The sequence below is a fragment of the Leishmania panamensis genome (genome assembly GCF_000755165.1).
Source record: "Leishmania panamensis strain MHOM/PA/94/PSC-1 chromosome 18 sequence".
Classification (NCBI taxonomy): domain Eukaryota; phylum Euglenozoa; class Kinetoplastea; order Trypanosomatida; family Trypanosomatidae; genus Leishmania; species Leishmania panamensis.
In genome coordinates, this window is record NC_025863.1 from 407,194 (window position 1) to 425,105 (window position 17,912).

Below are 17,912 nucleotides of genomic sequence, written 5' to 3' on the forward strand. Positions count from 1 at the left end.
TGTGTGTGTGTCTAAAACTTCTGTAGTGTAGATGCCTAGAGGAAGAGGAGGAAGAAAGGCGGAGAGAGGGAGGGAGGCGTTGGTAGCCGTGCTGCTCCCGTTCCATCCATCACCGCCACCATCACACACACCGCCTGTTGGTCTTCCTCCAGTCATGAAGAATGTAGTTGTTGTTGCTGCGGCTGTTGTGAATGCCGGTGTTATTAGAAATTGGTCATACATGTGTTCCTGTAGGGATCGCCGTATGATCTCGCTTCGCTTTGCGGTGCAGTTAGCCGCATTGGCAAAGGTGAAGGGGGTGGTGTGTGGATGTGAGTCTCTGACAGCGTTGCTTATTTCTTGAGTATATCGTACATCCGAGTCATGTGGTCCACCTGCCGTTGCAGCCCCGCACACGCAAACAAGCAGCGCCCCCCCCCCCCTCTCTCTCGCACCACCACCCCCTGTGTACTTTTCGCTCTGCGCTTAGATACGCGCATTTTCTTCTTCTTCTGCCCTTCTCCACTCCCCCCCCGTGTGCTCTCGCTTGTTTGTCGGGGGGCCGCAGCGTGCCTGCCATGCTACGCAGTTACTTGAAGCAGCAGGAAAGGAAAAGATTCACACAAAAACCTACACACGCCACCCCATGCGAGGTAGTTAAACGTGCCATCCAGCCGCTGGTGAAGCCTAGACGGAAGTCGCCGCAGATGTCACGCTGCTCTGAAGGCAACCAAGTAAATCCATCTGCGTCGGCCTCTACGCGCGGCATCGCACTTTGTCTCCCAGGTCCTTTCTCTCTGTGCTCGTACGACTGCTGAGCTGCGTCTTGAGGCCCTGGCATGAGGAGACAGAGAAAGAAAAGGGAGATGAGGCTCTAACCGAAGCCGAGGGCGCGTCCCTTTCTCGCCTCTCAGCCTCTCACTCTGTCTATCTTTCCTCTGCACCCGTCACCCATGGCATGTGTTTCTCGCTGGGCATGGCCTCTAGCTCCTCCACCCCTACCCTCTTACCTTCTCCTCGCCTACACCTTTGGTGTACGTGACACCGCGCAGCTATCAAGCTGCTTACGCATCGCCTCATACAACTCCGTCGCCGCATCACCGCGAGGTCCTAGTCTCACTCACCAGAAGAGCTGAACACAAAGCAGCGTGGAAATACCTGAAAAGCTGGCTTGGGTTGAGGACGACGCATCTTGACTTGAGCTTCTTCTTCGTTTCCTCCCCTTCGTCAGAAGAACAAAGCAGCAGCACAGAAGAAAAAGCCATGTTTGCCATTAGCCCTCTAATCGCTCTTGTCGCACTCGCAGCTGCGTCTTTCGCTAGACCTGCCGTGGCCGCCCCTGGAGACCTGACGCAGAACGTAAATAATCAGACGTGCAGCAAAGGTTGCGTGGCGGGTCTTCTCATAATGGCGGCCATCGTCAGCGTCATCTCCTCGTCGCTGATGTGCTTCATCTTCTGGCCCGCGGTGGAGCTGAAAAGCCGCCAGGCGGCACGCGCTGCCGCCCGCAAGCGCATTCGCATGCGCAAGATTGCGGATGAGGAAGCCCGCGCCAAGAACGCGGTGTCTGACGATCACAACACGTGAGTGACCCTACGCCGCCGCCCCCCCCCCATCACACTCTTCTCTCTTTTTTGTTCTCCCTTTTGGGTGCTTTCGGATAGCCGAAACGGTAGAGGGGGGAGGGGAGGGGTGAGGGAGTCGCTGCGACGCGTCGTTCTTCCCCCTTTTTCTGTTTTTTTTCTCACGCGATCCCCCTTCTATGATGGGGCATGTCCGGGTGGGGAGGATACAAGCGGATGGGACCTCTACCACCCCCTTGCCACTCCTTTCCTCTTCTGTGTTGGGCGTGCTCGCGGTTTATCTGTATGGTTTTCGGCGGTTGCGGCGCCGATGACGTGATTGGCGTGGAGAGGAAAGGATCCGAAGGTGCGGAAAGAGGAAGGGAGGGGAGGTGCGGTAGGAGACGCTGCATGCTCCCTCCTCATTGCTGCTTCTTTGGCCCCCCCCTCCTCACCAACTACCATCATCAATGTCTCTTTTCCTTCTGCCCTCGGCGTGTGTGCTTCTTCTGCCCCACCCCACCCCCAACCCCTCCTCTTACATGAACGCTGACCGTTTGATCCCTGTCACGCACACAAACCTCATCGTATCGAGCTTAACGGCAACGGGGTCAAAAGATAACAGAACCACGTAGAAGCACGAAGGAAATGAGGGGAAGAGAGAGAGAGTTGTTGTGTGGTGTATTTCCCTTTCTCTCTTATTTGTATGTCTCTCTCCCTGTGTATAAAACTGGGGCCTTTCCTTCTTTGTATGTGTGCCTGTGTGTGTGGGGGGGGAGCGTGTGTGCGGGGGGGTGCGTGTGAGAACGTGGGAAGAGGCATTCGTGCTACTCCTGGAAAACCCGTCAGAAAAGTGCAGCCCAAGTGAGCAGCACTCCTCGTCCTCCTCCTCCCCCCCTCTCCCTCTCTCTCTTTCTCTTGTCTGTAGCAGCCGCGCTTTTGTTGGGTCGTGTGCGTTGTGTTCGCTGAACCCCAGCGGAGGAAACAAAACCAAAAGAAAGGGGAAATGTGCGCCGGCTCTCCACATGTGCGGTTGCACATGCTGCATATTCCAGCACCGCGCTGCGCAGTCACCCTTCGCTGCTGTGACAAGCTGCTTCATGCCCAATCGGCCAAAACGCGCAGAGTGCAGGAACCGGCAATGATGACAGCAGCAGCAGCAACGCTGTCGACCAGGTGCTGCTGCTGCTGCGAACCTCGCAATACTGATCACTGACTTTGATGACCGAGAGACTTCGAGGGAGGACGTGGTTTGGCAAGCAGTGCTGGGCTTTCTCCGTAGAGAGCACGCTTATCACGCCCACTCGCTGCAGTAGCGTACTGCAGCATCGCATCAGTTTAAATGCCCTATAGCCGCAAAGGCACAGTAGCGGTTGTAACAAGGTACTCTTGTTTGGCTTCATGCGTCAACCGCCTCCGCCGCTACAACCCAGCACGGCCTCGTCTGTCGCACCTGTGGAGGGCACCGCTGACGCACCCGCCCCCATCTCCTCTGACACCGCCACCTCAAACATGAAGAACGTTTCGTGGGCACACATGCTGTAAACCTGGCGGAAACGCAACGAGTGGCGGCAGCCCTGATGCGTTTATCGAGGAGGACAGCGGTGAGCAACTGGGGGGCGGTAGACGAGGTAGAAGACGAGAAACAAGGGCAACAACGAACACGCCACGTCTGAGTATCCGACGAATACAGCGCCATTCAAGTACCACTACGCGAAGCCTGACTCAGCGAGAGTCATAGACCTCATTAGACGTCACTGACAAGGTGATTAGCGTGTGGACGACTCTCAAAAAAAATGGTAAGAGTGGCTTCCATCTCATGGATGGTGCACAACACGAACCAAGGTGTGCCCCCATGCGGGGGCACACTCGTCACCGCTGAGCACTGTGTAGCCCCACGGCTGCGCTGCTGTTTTGTTTTTCTGTTGCTCTTCTATTCACCTTTGCCTCTCTCATCACCACAACCACCACCGCTACCCACATCTCAAGCAGAAAGTGATAGTAACACAAAACGATCGAAACAGACACAAGGCAATGTTCCCCCTTGTCTGGCGTTCGTTGCACATGTTGGTGCGGTTTCTATCCCGGCTCTCTCTCTCTCTCTCCCTCCCTCTACTGTACCCTGCTTGTGGACCCATTTTTCTCTGCTCTTCCTCTCCTATCTACGCCTCTTTCGCTTCGCAGATACACACAAGCTTATACGCTCGCTCTTATTCTCGTCCTTGCAGCCTTGGCGACCAGATGAGGTAAGTGCTGGTGCTACACGGTCCCTCTTTGTTGTTTTGTTGGATATCTGCATTCGCACATCCATTGTGACCTATTCTACCACCTTCACCACCTGTCCATGCAACGCTGTCTCGATGAGGCGACGTGTCGTTGGCTCAGAGGGTCTCAAGGGACATGTCGGCGCCGCCGCACCAATCTGGAGATCCCGACAGTCCCGGAGAACCTTCCTCGCTGTCTTGCTTCTCCCCATCGCACTGCTCGCTGTTGGGTGTCTCCTGCTCATCTTGAACAGGATCGCAGACAACGGCTCGACACCTGCCTCCGTCAAGGACTTCGCGATGGATGACGCTTGGTGGAACCCGGACAACAGACAAGAGGAGTGGCAGCGAGCACTACTCTATTCTGAGCAACTCAACCTCCCCGCCTCCCACAGCTTAGCCATTAATCAAGTCTTCTTCATCAGCTGCAATCGGCATGATCTCAGTCAGCTCTACTGGGCCTACATGGCAGTTGCCGCACAGTGTGAAATGCTGTCTAGGGTGAATGCCACGGCGGCGCCGCCGTGTCGGAAACTCTACGCAGGTCTGTCACCGCTGATACCCACCGCCAACGCTGCCGCTCCTTCAAGCGAGCGGCACAGGCGCATGGCAGACACGGATGAAGGAGCATGGGCAGAGGAGGTGCCCCTCGGTGCATGCGGTTCCGTGTACGACTCTCCCAAGGCAGCGATGCAGCGTCTGCGATACCGGTGGACTCCACCGCCGGGACTCCTGCTGGATGAGACTCCGCCCCCAGTCCACCCCCACCCCGGCCCTGAGCGGCGCTTTCAGTCCGCGCCACGTGGCGCCGCCTACTCAGCCAGTGTTCCAGTGGACGCCCTGATCTGGCTAGGGGATGCCATCTATGCAGACAAGATCCCAGATGGCAAGAGCACGCAGTCGCTCCTCTTCCCCCACACCAATTCAATGGTAGAGGTGGAGCGATTCTGGAAAATCCAGCGCGATGCCTTGGAGTACAACGCCTTCATCGACAGCTGCGTCGCGGGGGGCGACAATGTTGACTGGAATCTGCATTCACCCAATCAAAGGTTTCTGAGCGCAGCCGAGAGCAATCGCACGCGCGTTATGCAAGCCTCCCCGGACGCCTATCCCAAGGTGTGGGGTACCTGGGATGACCACGACATGGGCATGAACGATGCCGGACGAGAGTACCCCAACCGTAACAGTACGCAAGCATTCTTTCTGGACTTTTTGCGAGCCCCATCAAGCGACCCACGCTGGCACCGCGAGGGCGTCTACGGGGCCTACACGACCGACTTCAGCGACGTCGTGGATGACACGAAGGGGTGGGGGACTCCAGTGCGACTCCTCATGCAGCAACTGTATGAGCACGCCATCTGCGCTGTCCTCCTCGACGCCCGTTCGTTCCGTGACAGCCCGAACGCGACCCACGCTGGCGACGCGATCGGCGCTGAGCAGTGGGTGTGGTTTGAAGAATCCCTGAAGAACTACACGACACCAACACAAGATGGGCGGGAACGCTGTGCCATGGTGCTCATAGGGAGTGGCATTCAGTTCATGCTGGATGAGAAGCCCGCAGAGAACTGGGCAGCCTTCCCGCGCTCTCGGGACCGCCTCTTAGGGCTACTGCGAGCCTACCGTGTCGAGCGCGTGGCCTTTATAACAGGCGACGTGCACATGGGCGAGCTGGGTGCCGACTTCACCGAGCACGCCATTGGGGAGGTGTTTGGGTACCCAATTGTGGAGGTCACAAGCTCAGGGTTGACACATAGTGCGAACATGTACTTCCTCCCCACACTCATGCCGCTGCTCTTCCCCAGCTCACGGCGCGTCGGCCTCTATGTGGGAGAGAACTTTGGCGCTCTGCGACTCTCCATAGACCTGCATCACCTGCCGTCGATTCGCTCGTACCTGACAGACATAGAGAGGGCCATGGGAACGGGGGCAGCAGCGAACGAGTCAGCGGCGCGCTCTCCGACACCACAGTGGCGTCGAGAAGCCCGCGCTGCCGTTGAGCAAGTCCTCAACGCCACCTTCACAATCTTTTCCATACCAAACGGCGGCCAGCCAGTGTACCGGCTGAATTTCCCTCTCTCCATGCTCACCTACGCACATGGCCCTGCGTACCGTGATGCCAGAGTAAATGCAGTACACGGAAGTGTGCACAAGGAGCCAACGACATCCCCGACGGCGCCGAAAGAGAACGGCGGCTACGAGGCGGCGAACGGTGGAACGGAACGCACGCCATCTTTGTCGTTGAGGTCGACTCTCACGCTTACGAACGGCACCATTACGCACATCGCCCACTACAAAGACACCGAACCCGCACCATTCATTACGTGGTCAGCGCGCCAGTTTCAATACTACGTCTTCACCACCTTCTCTGTCTCCGAGACGTTGAAGGCGATGATCTTGCTCGACGCCTTGGTCGTGGTATTGGTGCTCCTCCTGCTAATCCTCAGGCTATATCGGTGTCTGTGGCGGCAGCGAAGCAGCGGCGACAGACTCCCTCACTGCAACGTAGAAGCCTCGCCTCACGCGTCTCCCATGATGCGGGGGCGGAACAAGACGCGCCGTGGGTCGTAGAACTGCATCGATAAAGAGCAACATGTCCGTGTCATCGGCCGTCTTGCAGTTCCCACCGACCCAGTAGAGAAGATAAACGGTGTGTGTGTGTGTCGAGGAGAAGGGGTATCGACGTACACGCGGATGACACCATCTGTGTCTGCCTGTGCGGGATGTGTTTGTTGTTGTGCGGCCCCTCTCCCTCTCTCTCTCTTATCGGCTGAAGTAGTCCCCAATTGCTTGAGTCGGGTGCTGTGTTTTTTTCTTTATTTTGATAGCGCCCCCCCCCCCTGGACGACGGACGCTGCTGCAAGCGCTCATCTGCCTCAAGTAAACGCAACAAGCGCCGTCTCTCAGCCATCTCTGTCTTCGCATATCCTTGTCCAGTGCTTAGCACATTTCCCGGCACGTTGACGCGCACAGCGAGAGAGAGAGACATCTTCTCTCTCTCACTCTCTCTCTCTCGAATGAACGCACCTCAAGTACAGGAGTAGGCAACGTACACAGGACCTCGTGTTGATCGGGCCCGCATCGACTGTTGCAGTAGTTTTCGGCTCCTTTCCACTACCGCCATCCCATGCCTACCCCCTGCTTCCACTATCGTCTGTCCTCTTTTCTCCACCTCTCCCAGCTGAGGCGTGCCCTCGCTCGCTCGCTCTCTCTTTCCTTTCTCACAGGCATACACGCTCTTGTTGTTTGTTGTCCTCCTGCTTCTACGGAAGTCTCGGCATCGCTGCCCCCTCCATCATCATCGTCCCTCTCGCGTTGCGGTGCTGATCTCTCTTTTGTGTGATCACAAGCCACGCACACCCCTCTGGCACAGACGCACATAAAGGCAAACACATTTTCCTTTTTCTTCTACTGTCAACCCGAAACACACTCACACAGCGTCCACATTACCACATACACGCACACCCACACACCCAAGCACCCCTCTCCTTGTGTGTGTGTGTGTGTGTGTGTGCCTGTATCTTGCCTAGTGGCAAGGGCTAGCCGTAGGTTGTGCTTGCCTCCTCGTGCTTCTTTCTCGTTCATTGTCTTCTGTATTTGAGGCTCCCTCCCCTTCCCCCTCCCTGCAGTTGGTGTCTGTGCGTGTGTGCTTTATAATTCCCTGGTACGTCTGCTGCTCCCTGAGGAAGTACCACACGCTCCTTTTTCCTTCTTTTTCCTTACGAGAAACCCTTGTTGGTCGTTTTCTCTCGGTGCGTGTTTTCCCACTCCCTCTCCCCTCAGCCCCATCCCACTGTACTCTGCTCGCTGCAGCGTCGGTGCCCTCCTCTCTCTCTCTCTCTCCATCTCTCTGTAAGTGACGGCTTGACTCTCCTTACATGTGCTTAGCCCCCCCCCTCCCTCACCTCTTTTCAGCCTTCCTTTTGTTTGGCTTTTTGGCCTGTTGTGGATCTCCGCCTACTTTGACTGCTCCGTCTCCCTTTACCCCCCCCCCCTATTTGGAGTCCCTGACTGCCTCCACACACACACACACCTCCTGCTCTGCATTCCTGCGTAGTACTTCTTGAGCCAGCAGCCACTGCAGAAGAGAGAGAGAGACGTGCATCCAGGAGCGGAAACCGACTCTGTGTTCCCTTTTGCCTTCTCTTTCTTGTTTATACGTGTTCGCCTGTCCACCCTTGCCTCAGCACCAACACCTAAGCGTGAGTACGCACAAGTACACCCTTGTTTTACCTTTTTCTTTCACGGAGCGCCTCTCATGTCGATCACAGTCACAGCTGGGGTGAAGCGGTACCCCTCCTTCCGCTTCGCCATCGATCGTGGCGGGACGTTCACCGACATTATTGCCCACGTCGCTCAGGCAGACGGCACAGTGACTCAGGAAGTCACAAAACTGCTTTCTGTAGACCCACAGCACTATTCCGATGCCCCAAGCGAAGGCATTCGCCGCATTCTGCGCAAGTACCTCCCCGACACGGTGGCCGTCAACGGCCCGGTAGATGCGTCGCACCTTGAAGAGGTCCGCATGGGCACAACCGTCGCGACAAACGCGCTGCTGGAACACAATGGCGAGCGCTGCGCAATGGTGCTGACGGAAGGCTTCGAGGACATCCTCACCATTCGCGACCAGGCACGACCGCACCTGTTTGCGCTGAACATTGTGAAGGCCCGGGCGCTCCCGGAGCAAGTGATGACTGCAAAGGAGCGCATTCGCCCAGTGTCACTCAAGGAGCAATCCGCGTACGCGTCGCAGGCGGTGTGGCCCTCGACGTGGGTACGCTGTGGGGAGAGCTTTGTGATCGATGTGCTGCAGCCGCTGCACACCGACGACATCCGGCAGAAGCTGCAGGCAGCCTACGACGCCGGCATCCGCAGCGTGGCTGTGTGTCTTCTCCACTCGTATGCCTATGCCAGGCACGAGCAGCAGGTCAAGCAGATTGCGCAGGAGGTCGGCTTCCCTGCCATTTCGCTGTCCAGTGAGCTGATGGCACTCATCAAGTACGTGCCACGCTCCACCACAGCCTCCGTGGACGCCTACCTGAGCCCGCTCATCCTCAACTATATTACCTCCTTCAAGGCGAATTTCATACACAACCTGGCCGGTGTGCAGCTGTACTTTATCCAGAGCGACGGCGGGCTGACGAGTGCCGAAACCTTCTACGGCTACCGTGCTGTCCTTAGCGGCCCGGCTGGTGGCGTCGTGGGATATGCCCACACCTGCGCCGAAGACTTGGGTGCCACCGTGCAGGCCGTGGGCTTTGACATGGGTGGCACAAGCACTGACGTCTCAAGGTGCGAAGGGCCCATAGTGCACCACACCGTTGAGGCTGAGATTGCTGGTACAACCGTCCAGGCTCCGCAAGTTCAGGTGCACACCGTCGCCGCAGGCGGCGGGTCGCTACTTCGGTGGGAAAACGGGATGTTCCACGTGGGTCCCGCCTCTGCCGGTGCGCACCCGGGTCCCGCCTGCTACGGCAAGGGCGGTCCACTGACAGTGACAGATGCAAATCTGGTGCTGGGTCACCTGCACCCCGACTACTTCCCCAAGGCGTTTGGCCCCAACGCTGACCAGCCGCTGGACAAGGAGGCCTCTGTGAAGCTGTTCAAGGCCCTGGCCGAGGAGATCGCATGCGACAGCAGCGCCAAGTACACTGGCCCCGCTATGTCGGTCGAGGAGCTCGCCTTTGCGTTTGTCCTCGTGGCGAACGAGGCGATGTGCCGCCCCATTCGCAACATCACCGAGGCCAGCGGCTACCGCTGCGCCGAGCACGCGCTGGCGGTCTTTGGTGGTGCCGGCGGCCAGCACGCGTGCGCCATGGCCCGCTCATTAGGCATGAACAAGATCTACGTGCATCGCCTCGCCTCCATCCTGAGTGCGGTAGGGACGAGTGTGACGGATGTCGTGGAGGAGCGCATGGCGAGCGTGCGACTGGACCTCTGTGCGGAGGGGCTAACCCCCGTGTTGGAGCAGCAGTTCGGCGAGCTCATTGCCTCCGCCACGGCTCAGTTGCATCGGCTTGGCTTCGAAGACGATCATATTATCGCTGAGCGCTTCCTGAGCATGCAGTACGAGAACACCAACACAAGCCTGATGATCGCGGAGGACAATCCCCAGGAGGTCGCCGCGCCAGTCGTCTTAAGCACTGACAAGTTCAAGCGCCTCTACCTGGCGCAATATCAGCAGCAGTACGGCTTTGTACTGAGCGGCGCCCGTCGCATCATCATCGATGGTGTGCGCATCCGTGCCCGTGGAACAGTGTACAGTCGATCTGAGCGTGAGGCACAGGCGGCAAGCGCGGCGACTGCCACACAGAAGCAGCACCAACAACCTCCGTACACGACTCGGCCAAAGAAGGTGCCACCACAGCCGGTGTCCATGACGCGCAGCTACTTTGCCTCTGGCTGGGAAGAAATTCCTGTCTACCACGTCGACCCCGCCAACGGCCCTCTCCGTGGCCCTGCGCTGCTCATCATGAGCGGCACAAGCGTGCTGCTGGAGCACGAGTCCACGGCGTACACAAACGACAGAGGCAACGTTATCATCCACACGGCGCAGGTAGTGGAGCAGTTCACAACGGAGCTGAACCCGCTGCCGCTCTCCATCTTCTCCCACCGATTCATGTCGATAGCAGAGCAAATGGGCAATGCGCTGCAGCGGACGAGCATCTCGACCAACATCAAAGAGCGCCTGGACTTCAGTTGCGCCATCTTCGACCCCGACGGTAATCTCGTCGCTAATGCGCCGCACATCCCTGTGCACCTCGGGGCTATGGGGGCCGCGGTGCGCTGGCAGCGGGACCACTACGGATCGGAGTGGAAGGAGGGCGACGTCATGCTGACGAACCACCCCGCCTGCGGCGGCAGCCACCTGCCCGACATCACCGTCATCTCCGCGTTCTTCCAGGAAGGCAAGATCATGTTCTACGTTGCCTCGCGTGGCCACCACGCCGACGTGGGCGGTACGACGCCGGGATCCATGCCACCCTTCTCGAAGACACTCACTGAGGAGGGGGCGGCCATCAAGACGCTGAAGCTAGTCCAGCAAGGCACCTTCAACGAGGACGGCATCCGCGAAACCCTACTCGCCCCCGGGAAGCTGCCGGGCATGTCCGGGTGCCGCACCATCGAGGACAGCATCTCTGACCTCCGTGCGCAGGTGGCCGCCAACAACCGCGGCATCCAGTTACTGCAGGGCTTGATCGAGTCCTACACGCTAGAGGTGGTGCAGGCATACATGAGGCACATCCAAGCCACCGCCGAGCTCGCCGCGCGCAGGGTGCTGCAGCGCATCGCTCGTGAGTACGGCAAAGCAGGGGATAGCAGTAGCGCGGACATGGACCTGGTGACGCTACAGGCAACAGACTACATGGATGACGGCACCCCGATCTGCCTGCGCATCTCGATCCAGCCGAACAGCGGCGAAGCCACGTTTGATTTCACCGGTTCCGGAAGCCAAGTGATGAACTCGACTAACTGTCCGACTGCCGTTGTGCACTCCTCCATCATCTACTGCATCCGCTGCCTCGTCGACTCGGACATTCCGCTGAACCAGGGCTGCATGAAGCCGATCACGGTGGTGGTGCCGCCCAACTCCATCCTAAGCCCCGACGAGGACCTTCCGGTGGTAGCAGGTAATGTGACAACCAGCCAGCGCGTGACGGATGTAGTGCTCATGGCCCTGCGTGCCGTCGCCAACTCGCACGGCTGCATGAACAACTTCACCCTGGGCTCCAGTGACTTCGCCTATTACGAGACCATCTGCGGCGGCAGCGGCGCCGGCCCAACCTTCGCCGGCACGTCTGCCGTACACACGAACATGACGAATACCCGGCTCACCGACCCCGAGATCTTCGAGGCGCGCTACCCGGTCTTACTGCGGACCTTCCGCATTCGCCGCAACTCGGGCGGCGCAGGCCGCCACCGCGGCGGCGACGGCGTGGTGCGCAGTGTACTTGCGCTGCGTGACATGATCGCGGTAGTGCTGACAGAGCGGCGCGTGTTGGCGCCGAAGGGTCTCTTTGGTGGTGGCAGCGGCGAGCGGGGCTTGAACATGTTGTATGTGCCTGTCCCCCCCTCTGGCACAGCCCCCCCTGGCGTGCCTGCGTGGAAGAACGCGCAAGACATGCTGCACGACGAGGAGCGTGGTCCGTGGATGGGGGAGGAGCAAACGACTCTCTACCACCCTCGCAACATCGGCGGCAAAAACGTCGTGGATGTGAAGATGGGCGACATAATCACCCTCTTCACTCCCGGCGGTGGTGGGTGCTACGCCGAGTCCGCGTCGTAGTCACCGGTCCACGACACCGACACGTGAGCAGAGGGGATGTAGATGGTGAGCGCGCGCACACACACGCACACGCATGCACACAAAGGTAAGGAGGAACAAGAAGAACACTGCAGCACACACAAAAAGAGCAAGAGGTGAGCTCAGAACGGTCTGCACACCCGACGGAGCGAGCGTAGCATATGACACGCGTCTTTCTCTTCTCTTCGCATACCCTGATGGCGAGGGGGACACCTCCGTGTGTGGTATCTCAGGGTTCAGCACCCCCTCCGACTCTCTGTGGAGAAGCCAAGCAGCCCCCCTCCCCCTTTCTCCCTTGCCAATGCTGAGCCACCTCTGGTGGGGACAGGGTCAAGCACCTACGTCGTAGGGGGGCCAGGGCGGTGTATCGCAGCGGATGTCGGCGGTCAGGCTCTGCGTGGCGTTGCGTCGGATCGACCTGCACCGGTGCGCACACTTGCACCACCCACATGATGGGCAGCGTGTCAGCGTGGCTCGAATGTGTCTCGCGCGGCCCTCGCGGCCCACTGGTGGAGAGAGCCTGCGGAGCGAGGGGCGGGTGTGTAGAGTGCGATACCGAGGCGGTGCGGAGACGGCTGAGTTGGCGCACTGCTGCAAGGCGTGGCCTACGGCCGCTTTGCACCGCGCGATTGGGGCCCGGGGCGGGGTCGGGGGGCAGAGTGGAGTAAAACTCCCGTTGTATGGCCGAGAGTAGACGCATTAAATGGGAAGATTTTATTCGTGTAGCGTGTATCCACGTGTGCACATATGTGTGTGTGTCGGAGAGAAGAAAAACACGCGAACGGTGCCGCACCATCGCCACACACACACGCACATCATTCTCACTCCCACTCGCTCTCAGAAGGTGCTCATATGCAACGAGAACCACCGAAGCGCCATGTTGCCCGTCTGTATATGCGCAGTCAGCCCCATCCCTTCCTCTCTTCTCTGGTTCTCGACCTATTGCGGTGCCGCAAGCTGCTTGCTCGTGCACAGCCCTGCACACACACACACACACACACACACACACACACACGTAAGCATGCCAAGCGTTGCATAGCTCACTCCATTACTGCACCTCTCCACGCTATCCTCCCTCTCTGAGTCATATATGCGACCTCTTTCGCTTGCTCCGTTGCTATACACACACCCCTGTTGCTTTTTCCTCCACTTTTTCAGCCTCTCAGCCCACTTCATATTCTCTCTTGTGAAGCGCTCTCTCCCTCGTTGCGTGCGGGTGTGTCTGTGGGACTAAGTCCCTTGCCGCAGTCAGTGCGACTGACGTACCAACGTCTTACGGGGACACAGGTGAGGCTCGAAGCCGCCACCCCCATCCCCCTACACTTGAACCCAGACACCACGACGCACTCGACAACAGATGCCCGCGCCCACAGGCTCCCCTACAAAAAGATCAGAGAAATGCGCCCCTGCAGCACCTCCCGGCGGAGATGAGCCCCCGCTATCGCACAGTGAGTGCCGAGAAACAACATCAGGCATAGATGTTTCTGCGGCCGGTTTGCAGAAAGGTAGCACTGCTACAGCCCCGACTCCTGCGGAAAGCCGCGGTGCCATCGTCCCGCGCGGCGAGTCTCGTGCCGCGGTGCGCCCCCGCTCGCCTGCCCCAGCTCAGCATAGCAGCGGTGCTCTCATACCCTTCAACCCAACAACGCGCTGCATTGCTATCGGCGCCGCCAAGGCCGGCATCTCCATCGCGGACGGCCTTCTTCTCTCCAGCAGCACTGTCCTCAACCCGGTCATCTCGGCATCACTTGTTGTTTACGAGTCGGTTAAGGTATTACAGGCGTACCACGACGGTAACCTCACCGCCCTTGGTTATCGAACCACCAAGGGCGACGTCGCGCTACACATCGGAAAAGAGTTGACCACGATGGGCTTCGGTATGGCCATCGGTCACGGCGTAGGCGCCCTCATCGGTCTCAGCGCGATCCCCGTGGCTGGCCAGCTCGCTGTGACGACGGTTCTGTCCGTTGGGCTGGGCATCTGCGTCGGTACGCTTCTGACGCACTATGTCGATCGCTTCATGGCGCGTCTCCAGCTTCGCAACCAGTATGGCTACCCCGTGGATGAGCGCGGCGCGCGCCGCCGCTTTGAGGTGCTGATGGAGCGCCGCCACGATCTGTCCACACTGGGGACGTGCCGCATTGTGCAGCATTACGCCGACTACCGGGTGGCGAGCGGATGGGAAAGCCCAAACGACCTGGTCGATTACAGGACCTCGGGCGACATCACACGCATGCCCGTCTCTCTGCAGCACTTTGCGGCGGTCCAACTCCAGCGGAAGTGGGGCTTTGTAAAGGAGCGGGCGCAGTGCCGGCAGGTCTACCGAGCCTTGCTGTTGGTACATCACCCGGATCGCGGTGGGTCTACCGAGCTGGCGGCGCAGCTGAACAAAGACTTCGAGCTGTTTGCCTTCTGCCAGGGGTGGGACAGTGACTGCGCGTCGCTCCTGCGCAGTGCGGAAGGCAGACCCGGGACCGCGGCGCACGCCGATGGCGCCTCGCGGCGTCGCCGTGGCAACGTCATCGTGAGCTACCTCCGCTCACTCTTCCGGCCAGCAACGAATTCGCGCGTTGGCGCCAACGACCTGCATCAGTTTGGCCTGCTGGCCTTGGAGGCTGGAACTCCGGCTGAGATGCACCGCCGCGACGTCACTGCCGCGCTTTCCTCATTCTCCGCCGCCGGCGCGGCAGGTGACGGCGGCGATGAGGCGGCACCAGAGAAGTCTGGGAGTCTTGGCGACATTGACAGCGTCAGTGACGAGGACGACTACGAGGACACCGAGGCGGTGGCGGCGGGGCGCCAGCGCAGCGTCACGCGTGTGCTGCGTGCCCTGCATGAGGTCTACAAGGCTACCGCGGAAGTGATCACGTTTTCTGGACTGATCCGGGTCTCTGACGATCCCAGACGGTGGGCCCAGCTGCGCCAGGATGTGGGCCTCTTTCAGCGGCTCCAGTACTTCATCTCACTGCGCGCGCAAGCACTGGCAGCGACCCCTCAGGAGAGCACGGGGCACGCAGCAGCGAACCACCATCGCGAGAAGGTGCAGCCGTTGGGCGCAGCAAAGCAATACATCTTTCGCGCCTTCCGCTGGTCGACCGTGCAGGAGGCAGTGGCGAAGCGGGAGGAGGTCCGTGGCGCCATCGTCGCCGCCGTCTTCACGCGGGAAACCAGTCAACAGCTCACCTCCCTGCTGGAGCTGTGGCGCACCGCCAAGGCAATGGCGGAGAGCTACTTCCGCGCCTGCCAGCAACGCGAAGCGGACGGGCGTCCAGCCACAAGCCGCAACGAGGACGAGGGTCGCCAGACGCTAGACGCACTCCTACGCATTCACACGCAGATCGAGGCGGCCGGCACGGCAGCGCGGGCACCGTGGCAGGGGCGCATGGAAGAGTGGGCCACGCGGAAGGTGCCGGGTTTTTCATCCTTTGGGGAGGACGTGAAGGAGATCGGCCTGACGGCGAGCAACGCCCTTGCGGCCGACTACGCGGCCCACGCCTTCGCGACTGCGCGGCAGCAGTGCAGCGAGTACTTCAAGGCGTGGGGTCGAAAGCAGGAAACACTGCGAATTCTTCTGGCGGAGCTGAAGCTGGAGTACGCCGCACTGCGGGGTGATGTGCAGAGGTGCGGCGGCGACGCCCCGCCTTCAACGGCGCCTGGCCTCGCCTGCAGCCCCGAAGCCGCAAAGCGGATCGACGACTATCAAACCCAACTACTCCTGCTTCAAAAGCAAATGGCAGAGGTGGACGTGGGCGTGGCAGAGTGGGCGAACACCTGTGCCGCCCACTTCCCGGAGCTCACGGCGACGCTGCGTCAGCTGCCGTCCACGTGCGTTGAAAGCGTCGTCGGAGTGCGAAAAGAGAGTCACGTTTACGGGCACAGTCTGAATGAGGAGGCTCCGACACGGCACGACTGGACGCCCCGCTTTGTCGCTTTCGAGCGTGAGCGCACCCTCCTCCACTACACGTGCGTCGAGGTCGAACCAGTGAACCCGCTTGACTCGCTCACATCTCGCCTCCCCTCGCACGACTCGTCCGACAGCGCTGCGTGGGGGAAACCGGCGATGGGCGGGCAGGAGGGCGACGTCATTGGCGCCCTCCTGCGCAGTTTCGAGGCGAACGAGGTCATCGAGGACACGGTGGTGAGCCCACAGGGGGTTGGGATGACGCTCCTCCAGGCACTGTACAATGACCCACTCACTGGGGAGATCACGCCGTGCTGGCTGAAACGCTACTCCTTTGCTGGCGCACAGGGCAGGGAAGGCGTGAGGAGTGTCCGTACACTCGCGCAGCGCATTTTGGCTGAGGAGGTGGCTGTCCCAGGCATGTGCAGCAGCGACCGGGTGGTGTCAGCCCGCGACGTCTTCTACAACCGCGAGCGTCAAGAGATGTTTGTGCACTACGTGCGTGGCGCCACCCAACAGCGCTTTCGTTCCGTCAACGACGTGCGACGCCAGGTAGAGCCGCTCGGCCTGCGCTGGCTGCACGACGTTCTGGAGTGCGTGGTGTGCCTGCACGCCTGCCAGCTCGTACACGGACACATCCGTCTCGGCGCCTTTACCTACGATGATTTTGGCAACACAGCCCTCGGCGTCTTCTACCCCACCTGGGAAGGTTTCAACTCCGTCAGCCCCGCGACAGCCGAGGAGCCCACCGTTGTCACCACGCCGGCGCCAAGCCTCGCCGACCGCCAGTACTGCGACGTCATGGGCGTTGGCATCATGTTGCTTACGGAGCTGCTGCCTCTCTTTAACGCGGCGCGTAGCAGCTCCGCCACGCCGGCTCTGCCGCCCACCTCGAGACAGTCCCCACCTCTTCCCGGCGGCAGCAGGACAGAGGGGGACGCCGCCTCGGATGACATGGCCCGTGTCATGGAAGCCGTTGCGGCTCACCTCGTAGGGGAAGAGGAGCCGCGCTGGTCACTGCTGGACGCACGACAGTTTGTGCGCCGCTTCCTGGAGCTCCGCTCCGGCGACTTCGACATCTTCTCGAACCAGGTGGCGTACCCCGCCTCCTGGGCGATCCACGGCGCCGCACCACCGGTGCAGCTTGTCGCTGTGGACGCGACGCCGTTCCACTTTCCAGCCATCCTGACGGCGTCAGCCGCCGCAGTGCGAGTCTACCACAACCGCCATGTCTCACTATGGGAAACGTACTGGCAGTGCCGGCGCAAGATGGCCTCGTTGCGTCGCGGCAGCCACATGCTGCCGTCCATGGTGGCGCATGCCCCTCCAATTCTCTTGTGCAGCGATGACTTCGAGGTGCATGAGCGCTACCTGTGGTGCGCGTGCGCGGAGGAGGAGGTGGCATGGGAGCACTGCCAAGACGGCTTCCGCTCCTTGCGACGAGGCGCGGCGCAGCTTACACCCAGCAACGATATGCTGCCCTTCCTGCTCGGCGCGCCGCCAACACGTTGTGACGGTTGTGCTGACCTGTGGGGCGTCATCTGCCGCGTGGCGCTCGGCACGGCTCTTGAAGAGACCGAGGAGGAGTTCGCCGCTGCGGAAAGCGAGGCGGACATGACCACGGCGCAGTACAATAAGTTATCGTATGCCGCCCAGCGCCGCAGCCATCTCGTCACGCGGCGCCTGGCGGGTACAGGGCGGCAAGCCCAGCAACCGCCTGCGATCTGGGTGCCGTGCCCGTGGGCCCGCTGCTATCCCGAATACGTTGTGCACATTTCGTGGCCATGAGGGGGCTGGCAAAACGCGCTGGCCCGGCGGCAAAGGGGGCCCCTCGGCGCCGCCGACGGGGCGGGGCGGACGCGCGCGCGCGCGACGACGACGACGACGACGACGACGACGACCGA

General features: G+C 60.3%; 3 protein-coding genes across 3 annotated transcripts, besides 1 other annotated feature; all 3 read left to right on the plus strand.

Moving 5' to 3' along the window:
• Positions 1 to 3,901: 3,901 nt before the first annotated feature.
• Positions 3,902 to 6,373, plus strand: LPMP_181030 (hypothetical protein; the record flags this gene model as incomplete). Its single annotated transcript, XM_010699635.1, has 1 exon — positions 3,902 to 6,373. One exon carries the CDS (start codon positions 3,902 to 3,904, stop codon positions 6,371 to 6,373), a length of 2,472 nt encoding a protein of 823 aa, XP_010697937.1.
• Positions 6,374 to 8,060: 1,687 nt separating this feature from the next.
• LPMP_181040 (5-oxoprolinase, putative) lies at positions 8,061 to 12,089 on the plus strand (the record flags this gene model as incomplete). Its single annotated transcript, XM_010699636.1, has 1 exon — positions 8,061 to 12,089. One exon carries the CDS (start codon positions 8,061 to 8,063, stop codon positions 12,087 to 12,089), a length of 4,029 nt encoding a protein of 1,342 aa, XP_010697938.1.
• A 210-nt stretch (positions 12,090 to 12,299) lies between these two features.
• Positions 12,300 to 12,808: a repeat region.
• Positions 12,809 to 13,464: 656 nt separating this feature from the next.
• Positions 13,465 to 17,796, plus strand: LPMP_181050 (hypothetical protein; the record flags this gene model as incomplete). The annotated part of the gene is made up of 1 exon (XM_010699637.1): positions 13,465 to 17,796. The coding sequence occupies one exon, from the start codon at positions 13,465 to 13,467 to the stop codon at positions 17,794 to 17,796; it is 4,332 nt and encodes a 1,443-aa protein (XP_010697939.1).
• Positions 17,797 to 17,912: the final 116 nt, after the last annotated feature.